The 9,566-nt window shown below is 39.2% G+C and overlaps 1 protein-coding gene across 5 annotated transcripts in view; it reads right to left on the bottom strand.

Annotated features, from left to right (window-relative positions):
- Positions 1-366: 366 nt before the first annotated feature.
- The window catches only part of UIMC1 (ubiquitin interaction motif containing 1), a 137,867-nt gene continuing 128,667 nt past the window's right edge, over positions 367-9,566 (bottom strand). For all 5 annotated transcript variants that reach the window (XM_027546893.1, XM_027546897.1, XM_027546894.1 and 2 more), the window contains 5 exons: positions 7,158-7,236; positions 4,888-5,059; positions 2,413-2,476; positions 1,358-1,400; positions 367-840 (listed from right to left, as the gene is read on the bottom strand). In XM_027546893.1, coding sequence (XP_027402694.1) covers positions 630-840; positions 1,358-1,400; positions 2,413-2,476; positions 4,888-5,059; positions 7,158-7,236 — 569 coding nt within the window. In that variant the 3' untranslated portion in view covers positions 367-629. The remainder of the gene's footprint in view (positions 841-1,357; positions 1,401-2,412; positions 2,477-4,887; positions 5,060-7,157; positions 7,237-9,566) is intronic.

Raw genomic sequence — 9,566 nt, 5'->3', positions numbered from 1 at the left:
AGTTCATTTACAAATTCCTGGAAAGAATGACTGGACATATTCCTTCAAAGGTGCTATGCTCTGGCTGAGAATTCTTAACTGGGTGAGGCAGCAAGATGAAGTGACAAGTCACTGAACAGTAAGGACAGCAGAACAAAAGTGCATTCAATCCCTTGGCATCTTCCAGAATGATGTCAGAGAAGGTCCAAACAGTAAAACTTTACACTACATATTCAGTGAATATAGGCAGTATGTCAGAGACCAGTAATGGAATTCCAAAACATGCAATTTATGAGTCTGAGAACTAGCTCCATAATTAAAACACCCCTCCCCAAGCCCTGCAACACAGAGACAAAAAGGAAACTCTCCATCTTATTGAAATAAGACTTCATACAAACATAGATAAATATATTTAAGTTTTCTTTTTAACTATACTTGAATTCAAACAGATTGTTATAAAACAAAACACTACACACACAGTTGTCTGTATAGCTCATAGAAAACATAAAAACCAGAATGCTGAGTAGATGCTGGTAGTAGAAACTGTAGGGGCAAAACTTCCTTAACAATGAACTGCAGGCCACTAAGGCTTAATAAACATGGCAGACTTCTATTGCTAATGATTTGATCAACCTTCAGACCCTAGAAATTCAGGATTTCCTCCTTCTTCCTCTACCTGCTTTGGTTTGTGTCTGGCTATGTGGCCGGACAGTAAGCTGCTTTTTAAAGTCCACTAAGCAATCTGTGGCTTCTGAAACAGAAACAAAAGACTTGATGGGAGACTCATTTGAATCGAGATGTGTAAGGGAACTCTGCATCTCTCTGCTGCAGCCTGCTTCTTCTAGCCCTGGTGAAGACACCCTAAAGAGGAGAAAAAAACGTCAGAATTCACGATACACCTACTAATAAGCAATAAGTATGTGTTTCAGGGGTATTTACATATACTACTAGCTCACATAATCTTTGGAATACTTCAATCAGATAAGTACTGTCATTTCGCTTTCACAGACAAGGACACTGGGTAAATCATACACCCAAAGCCACACAGTCGGGCAGTGAGGAAATCAGGATTCAGACCCAAATTCCCAAATTGTTTGACTTCTAAGTCAAAAGATGAGGGCTGGGTGGGGATAGACAGGCAAAAAAGAGTAAGACGGCTTTTGCTGTGCTTATATTAACACCATGAATGAACGGAGATAGTCATCCAATTCTTAGCCTAGACATATGAGGGTCACAGAGTTATATCAAGAATGGTCACACAGCTCCACAGCTCTCTACTTCAACTGTTTGAATACCACATTATACACAGAATACAGGACCAGGCCTATACTCTTCTAGAACTGCTGACAGCCACACTTCAATGCACACCCCAATTCACCTGAAGGCTCCTGTTTCTGAAAACTTGGTCTTTATCTCTGCATCTGTGATAGGAGAGAAAAAGTAATAATTTTTTTAGCAGTGTTACAATCATAATACTTTTCACTGTTCCTGTGCTTCATATGTTCTGGGCACTGTTCTTCATCAGGTTTATCCAGGTAGCTAGATCTCCAATACCCAGACCAATGGAATGTGAGCATTAGCATCCAATAGGCTTAGCTGCAGAAGTACAGAGGTGAACACTTTTGAATGAATAACCACTGACCAAACCTACTTCAAATCTGGACTTGAGGAACAACGAGTTGCCAATGAAAATATGCTACCTGCAGATCTATAATCTGCTAACCTAAAGGCAGTAGGCTATGGGGCTCAGAGAGGCAGTCTTTTTATAGTCATCAGAAGACACAACAGATTTACTTGGTAGGAATGAACTATCAGAACTAGATGGCAAGCAAATCTCATCAGACCTAAGCAAAAGTTCCTCTTTCATCTACGTCTAGTAAATTTTAACAAAAGCAACTATCAACAACAAGAACAATAATAATAATAGCAGCTAACATTTATCAAGAGCCTATTTACACCAGGGAATATATGTGGACCTTTACTAGATATAATCCTTTCAATCTATGAAGTTGGTATTACTAACTCTATGCAATGCTACAGACTCTCAGGAGGATAGGTTGAGACACTAGGCTAAGGGTAACATGAATAATGCACAAAACATTAGGAGAAGACAGTAATGTCTGGTTTTCAGTGTAAAAGGTGTTTAGGGCTTGTGCCATTGCCCTATGATTTGGAAATGTTTTTTCCCCAGTTCAACAGGCAGTAGGAAGCTCAAGCTTTATAAAAGCTGAAATAAAACACATGATAAATAAGACAGAGTATTTAATCTTCCTTAGGGAGAGATGATCTAGATCAAGTCTCAAAGGCCAGCTGATTAGGTCAAATGTGCACCCTCATAACTCTAGTAAAAACTGTAGTAAAAGAGTTGGTAGTGGCTATGTTTACTGGAAGGCCATAGGCAGAAGCTCACAAAACTGGTCCTGAGGGCCTCACCTGTAGTCTTGTACTCAGACTGTTCCAAGAGACGGAGGAGACGGCCTTCATTTTGGCCTTTATCCTGTGTCAGAGAAAAAGAGATGAAAAGGTTACACAGAGAGCCTAAAATACAACTTCCTTAGCCTAGATCATAGATATCTCCAGGAGAGAAGAGGTGTGGGGACACAGCTGAATGGAAGTCTTTTGCTTTCTAATAAAGGAGGGTACACAATTAAAAAAAAAAACAAAAGGGCTTCCCTGCTGGCTCAGGTGGTAAAGAATCTGCCTGAATGCAGGAGACCTGGGTTCGAACTCTGGGTCAGGAAGATCCCCTGGAGAAAGAAATGGCAACCCACGCCAGAATTCTTGCCTGGAGGATTTCATGGACAGAGCAGCCTGGCAGGCTACAGTCCATGCTGTCTCAAAGAGTCCAACACGACTGAGTGACTTATCACTTTTACACAGTAAAAAAGCAAACATGATTAATAGATGCATCTTTATGCCAAGAATATCCAGGAATGGATACCAGACTCAGGGCAAATTATTCTCAGTTCAGTTTAGTTCAGTCACTCAGTTGTGTTTGACTCTTTGTGACCCCATGGACTGTAGCCTGCCAGGCTTCCCTGTCCATCACCAACTCCTGGAGCTTGCTCAAACTCATGTCCATTGAATTGGTGATATCATCCAACCATCTCATCCTCTGTCAACCCCTTCTCCTGCCTTCAATCTTTCCCAGCATCAGGGTCTTTTCCAATGAGTCAGTTCTTCACATCAGGTAGCCAAAGTATTGAAGTTTCAGCTTCAGCATCAGTCGTTCCAATGAATATTCAGGACTGATTTCCTTTAGGATTGACTGGCTTGATCTCCTTGCAGTCAAGGGACTCTCAAGAGTCTTTTCCAACATCACAGTTCAAAAGTATCAATTCTTTGGCACTCAGCTTTCTTTATAGTCCAACTCTCACATCTATACATGACTACTGGAAAAACCACAGCTTTGACTAGATGGACTTTTGTTGGCAAAATGTCTCTGCTTTTTAATATGCTGTCTAAGTCGATCATGGCTTTTCTTCCAAGGAGAGTGCTCTTTACAGCATTGGACTTTACTTCCATCACCAGTAACATCCACAACTGAGCGTTTTCACTTTGGCTCCATCTCTTCACTCTTTCTGGAGTTATTTCTCCACTCTTCTCCAGTAGCATATGGGGTACCTACCAACCTGGGGAGTGCATATTTCAGTGTCATACCTTTTTGCCTTTTCATACTGTTCATGGCAAAAATACTGAAGTGGTTTGCCATTCCCCTCTCCAGTGGACCACATTTTCTCAGAACTCTCCACCATGACCCATCCATCTTGGGTGGCCCTACATGGCATGGCTCATAGTTTCATTGAGTTAGACATGGCTGTGGTCCATGTGATGAGTTTGATTAGTTTTCTGTGATTGTGGTTTATTCTATAGTAACCTTTGACCTATGATAGATTTGGAGAGATTTAAAACAGAAAATAACAAGTTTCAAGTTAGCTTTTAGAGACAGTGATGCCAGAGAAAACACATACCCATAAGCCTCAATTCCAAATTACAACCTCAAAAATCACCCCATTCATACAGGGGTCCCTTTTTCCCTTCATGACATATGGCTTCTCCATCTTGGTGTGCAATGATTGCTATGTCAGTAAGTCTAGAATATGGAGCTGCTGCTTTATCTTTAATTTCAAAGCCAAGACTTGTTCTTCCAGTTTTCTAATCAAAGGCCAGAAAGCACATCTTCCCAGTGACCAGGGCCAGATTCCACAACTTCCTAATAAGGCTAGGTACAATGAGGCGTTCAGCAGAGTTGATCGTGAATATGTTCCTGGCAGTGGGGGTATGACTAGAATATACTTTCTGGAAAGTCATTTGGCAATACGTTTCAACAGATTTTAAAATGTTTAGATTCATTGCCCTAAAAGCTCCACTTCAGGAAATCTATACTAAGGAAATAATGCAAAGACTAATTAATGCTTTAAACATAGCGTATAATACAAAAGAACTGGAAACAATTTGAATGTCCAATAATATGAGAATGGTTAACTGACTGTGTGATACAAACATTAAGAGTAATTTCAGAAACAGTTTAAAAATATACTTAGGAAGTTTGTTATGCTACAATAACTGTGTATGTACATATACAATTAATTAAAAATGCATAGGAAAAAAAAGACTGGAAAAAAAATAGGCCAAAATACTAAAAGATGTCATCTTTGAGTAACTAAATTATGGGTGATAATTCCCCCTGATTCTTCGTATTTTTTTAACTTCCTGTATTTTCTATATTAAGTGTATACTACTTGAGTATATATTACTTTTTAATTAAAAGAAAAAATAATTTTAAAAAGCACAAATCTAGTTTCAAGATAAACAGAAGAAAAGGAAAGAGGGAGGAAGGGGAGAAAGAAAGCCCCAAACAGTAATGTGAAGAACTAGGGAACCTTTCCTAAAACACTCTATACATACCTTTAGGTTCCTCAGCCACTGTGGACGCTTCCTCCCCACAGCTGTGCATACTCTCTCACTCTCTTCAGGCTCATCTCCTTGGTCACCTCTTGCAAGCTGGAGACAGGACTCTACATGACACTGGTACTCTCTGAGTGGAACAAGGGATTTACAGAGGTAACACTTCTCATCCCTAGCCAATCAGAAAAAAATGGAGAAAAAGTGGTTAAAAAAAAAAAAAAAAAGATTTGCTTTTGCCTCTATGCTCCTAGATACATCTTAAATTGTGTTTTTACATCTTAAAGTTATTCTATGGAGGAGAAATGTCAACCAAAGCAGAATCGCTGCTCTCAGCAGGATCATCAATAAAATGAACCCAATGCCAATCCAAAGGACTGAGTGATTAGTGGTTTTCCCTGGCTGTTTCTTTGTATCCTGCTGTTGCAGTAGTAGGATGATAATGAAATAAGCTCTTCTAACTAACTCAAACAATGCTGATTGCTCTCCAGACATAAAATATTCTGTCAAACTCTTCTCAAATTAAGTGTAATAGTTTTTTCAAAGGGAAGTTAAAAATTTAGACAGAAAAGGGAACACCAAGAGCATTAAATCAAAAATGACATTTCTACCAGGGAGGGTGAACTTGTCTGATTAGTAAATCAAGTCTGTCTATATGCTGCCTTCCTCAATTCTAGAGCTAGGAAGTTACTAAAACCATGTGGCTCTGCCAGAGGCTTTTGCATAACTTCATATATATAGCTATTTTTATCTTTTTATAACGACTTTGTGTAAAGAGAGGAAATTATGTCTTGAGGTAAAGTTTATTGGGCATCAGTGAAAATGGAATCACTGGAGACAAAGGAAGAAAATGAACATTCATGAAGTATTTTCTCTGTGGTGAGAACTGGTGCATGGTCCTTTAAACACAATTTCTCAATTAATTCCTTGGCCTGGTTAGGAAGGTACTAATCTCCCCAATGTCCTATAGCTAGTAATTGTCAGAAGCCAGGTCTGCCTGACTCATAAGATCATCTTAGTTTTACGAAGCTAAAGAAAACCTTCCAAAACTTCTTGCTGTTGCTACTCAGTTACTATAGAAAGATTTAGACTGCCTTTAAGAAAAGTTTCTCTGAGAGGTCTTTAAAATAAGAGGAATAAGTCTCTCAAGTAATTAATCATCAGAGAGACTACAAGTGAAACTCTGCTTTATGAGAAAAGTTAGACTAGTGTACCTTTCAAGGTTTATCCATTAATGTAAAAAGCATTATTAATACCCTACGTTCATGAGAGAAGCAGCACTGTAAAAGCAGCGTAAGTTTTTGAGTCAGGTAGACTTTGCCAGTTCTGGCCACATAATCTTAACCAGTTACCTATAATTTCCCTTCAGTTTCTATATCTATTTAAAAAAAATACTGCCATATCAACAACTGTGATAGTTATAAAGTAAATAAAGCACTCAGCACAGTGGCCGGCACATAATATTAAAAGCTCAACAAAGAGGTATTACTGTTATTGCTGTCTCACACACATTCTATTAGATGCTGGGGATATAAACATGAATGAAGGCAAGTATCTGTCTTCAAATATTATAACACACAGCCTAGCCAGGGAGACAGAAATGTCAAAAATCAAAGAAAAAAAATTAGTGCAATAGTGTGATGAATACAGTCCTAGAATATCTGCATGATGGTAGGATTCTAAAAAAAGGAAGTGGATCAGCTCTGCTCAATTGGATTAAGGAAGGCAGCTATGAAATTTACAGTCTAAGACAGGATCTGTGTTTCAAAGAAAAATGTTTCTAATTACTAACTGCTCTAATGTATTGTTGGTGATATTTTTACTTTTAGGAGGTAGCACTTATACCTGACCTCCCCTTGCCTCTGCCTCCACTGGGAACAAATGTGCATTCTTAGTCAAGCTGCAACCCACAACCCAAGGAAGTCTTCAATATTGCCCAACTTCTTGCAACTCAACTTCTGCACCATTACATTGCAAAATAGCTCACTGCTTCCCCAAAGCACCAAACACCAAAACGCAAATTCAAAGAAAACAGAAAGCTCAGAGCAATGTGGAAGTGGAGTGGGTGGCAGGGTCTTTTCAGAGTAACAAAAAGGGTCACAAGAGGCCACCAATACTGACACAAACTGAGAATACTAAGAAATTCAGGCGTTAGAGCAACGATTTGATTGCCTGGTCAAAGAAACCCAGGGTAAGAGAGGAACTGGTCTCTCATTTGGTCTAAGCAATGGTTTGTTAAGCAAGAGCTCTGTAAACACAATGCACCTACTTACTTGTCAATGTCTAGGGAAGTCTGAGCAGTTGTCACACTGTCACGTCTGTTCAAGGCCTCTCTTTGACTCCGAGTCAACACTTTCAACAAAAAAAGAAAGACAAGAAATAAAACAACAACAAAAAAAAGAAGAAAATCTGTTAGCTGGCAGTAGACTGTAAATATAAAATGTATTGGAAGTAGAAAAGTTTAAAATTCTGTTCCAAATGGGAGAGGTGACTAGGAAACCTCTGCCTTTCTTCTATAGAGAATATTACCTACATAACATGGACTGAAACTGCCAGCTGCAAGGTATTACCATCTTTGCAATGAGATCTATTTTCCCTCTATTTGCCATTAGAAAAGTTTCTGTGTACTACCCCAACTTGCAGCACTCAGGGGAAGGATTTATACTTTCCCAATGAAAATTCTGTCTGGTGTGATATATGCTCCAATAAGATGCTTTTTGATACATAGCAATGACAGCTACATCTGAGTACCCACATTAGCTCCAATCTTTATCAAACACTGGAAAGGGTTCCATTTACCAGTGAGAAAAGCAGAGCTCAGGACAGTTAACACAAGTCTTTTCCACTACACTAGGACCACCACATCCTCCTAATTCTAGTGAATATAAACAGCTTTAGCCCAGGTGGCATACAAATTCTTTTCTCATACCAAAAGGTATGTTTACAAAAGCACATTCTCTTAAAGGGTTTTGGAAGTTAATTAACCAACTGTTTTTCAGTCTTCATTCCTTGCAGTTAACAAGAATTATGAACATCTCACTCCAAACCTTGCCTTTGTCCCTCTTGACACCTGAAATTCCCATGACAGAAGATTTAGAAAGGTTATCAGTTCACAAAATAATTTAGGTTGTGGAAGCATTTACCTAAACCAGAGGTTAGCAAATTTTTTCTGTACAGGATCAGACAGTAAGTAGTTTAGGTTTGGAAGGCCATATGGTCTCTGTTACAACTACTCAACTGGGCATGAGCGTTCCTATAGTAGGAAGGCAGCCATAGACAACATTATAATGGGGTGTGGTGTGTGCTAAGTAACTGCAGTCATGTCCGACTCTTTTGGAACGCTATGGACTATAGGCTTCCCATCAGGCTTCTCTGTCCATGGGATTCTCCAGGCAAGAATACTGGACTGGGTTGCCATGTCCTTCTCCAGGGGATCTTCCCAACTCAGAATCAAACCCAGGTCTCTGGCATTGCAGTCAGATTCTTCACCATTTTAAAACTTCATTTACAAAAACAGATGTCTGACTGTATTTGGCTCGGGCTGGCCATAGTTTACCTACCCTTCTAGTCCAACCTACCACTCATAAAAATGCCTCTAAAAGTATCCCTGACAAGTGATTATACAGTCTCAACCTGACTATGTCCAATTACTGAGGAGAATTCACTTCCTCCTAGAGAAACCCATTCTACTGCTACACAACATTTCTAGCTCAATCTGCATTTACAGGCTGTATGGATACGTTTACCCCCTTTTCCACAAGTCAGTTCTTTGAACACGGAACAAGCTGCATTACTTGTAACCTTTAAAACAGGTACTATATCTAGTCATTAAGCCAATCTGTAATAAGACTTGGAATACAGATCCTTTTGAGGGCCTAGGGTAGCTCTAATCCTTTTAATGATCCTCCAGACGGGTATTATTATTCTGTCCTATTTTAAAGGTACAAAAATAAACTCAGAGGAATTGACTTTGCCAAGCTATCACAACTAGGAAGAACAACCCAGGACATAGTCTAGATCTGTCTGATTCTTATAGCCATGTTTTATCTTTCGAGTTAACCTCTACATATACCCCAATCTGTTAAGTCTTCCATATGTGTGGCACCCCAAAACAGATCCAATATTCCAACAAGCAATCTGACCAGTAAAGAGAACACAAGAACCACAAGCTACCTCATCCAGACTAATTCAGCCAAGGCTGTGACAATCCTGATATTCTACTGGCTTAAACTGAACATAAAGGCAATTAAGATATATCCCCCTTCCTCCCAAGTCATCTTCAAAATGCCATCAAGACAGGTCTCCTAATTCTATGTTTGGGTAACTAAACTGTTGGGTATTTTTCCCCTTCAACAGGGCTTTATATTTATCCCTGTTCTTTTCAGTTGCACATTGCAGTCTGTTGAGATCATCTGAAGTCTTGATTCTGTCATCTGATGTTATACTAGCTCTCTGTTCCAGCTCTGCTTCATCTGCATATATGACAAGCATGCTTTCTACATCTTCATCCAAGTCACTGGGGGAAAATGGTTGTAAATGATTAGGCCAAGGACACGGAAAACTGTGGCATGTTACCAGAGGAGCCTATCTTCTCCTAGTCCAAATTTCCTTTAAATACTTAATCAAGCAAATATTTATTGAGAATCTTTAATGTGTGAGTTACTTGGGGAGATAACAGGGAA

Source organism: Bos indicus x Bos taurus, chromosome 7 (genome assembly GCF_003369695.1).
Source record: "Bos indicus x Bos taurus breed Angus x Brahman F1 hybrid chromosome 7, Bos_hybrid_MaternalHap_v2.0, whole genome shotgun sequence".
Lineage (NCBI taxonomy): Eukaryota > Metazoa > Chordata > Mammalia > Artiodactyla > Bovidae > Bos > Bos indicus x Bos taurus.
This window is presented reverse-complemented; position numbering and strand designations above follow the sequence as displayed.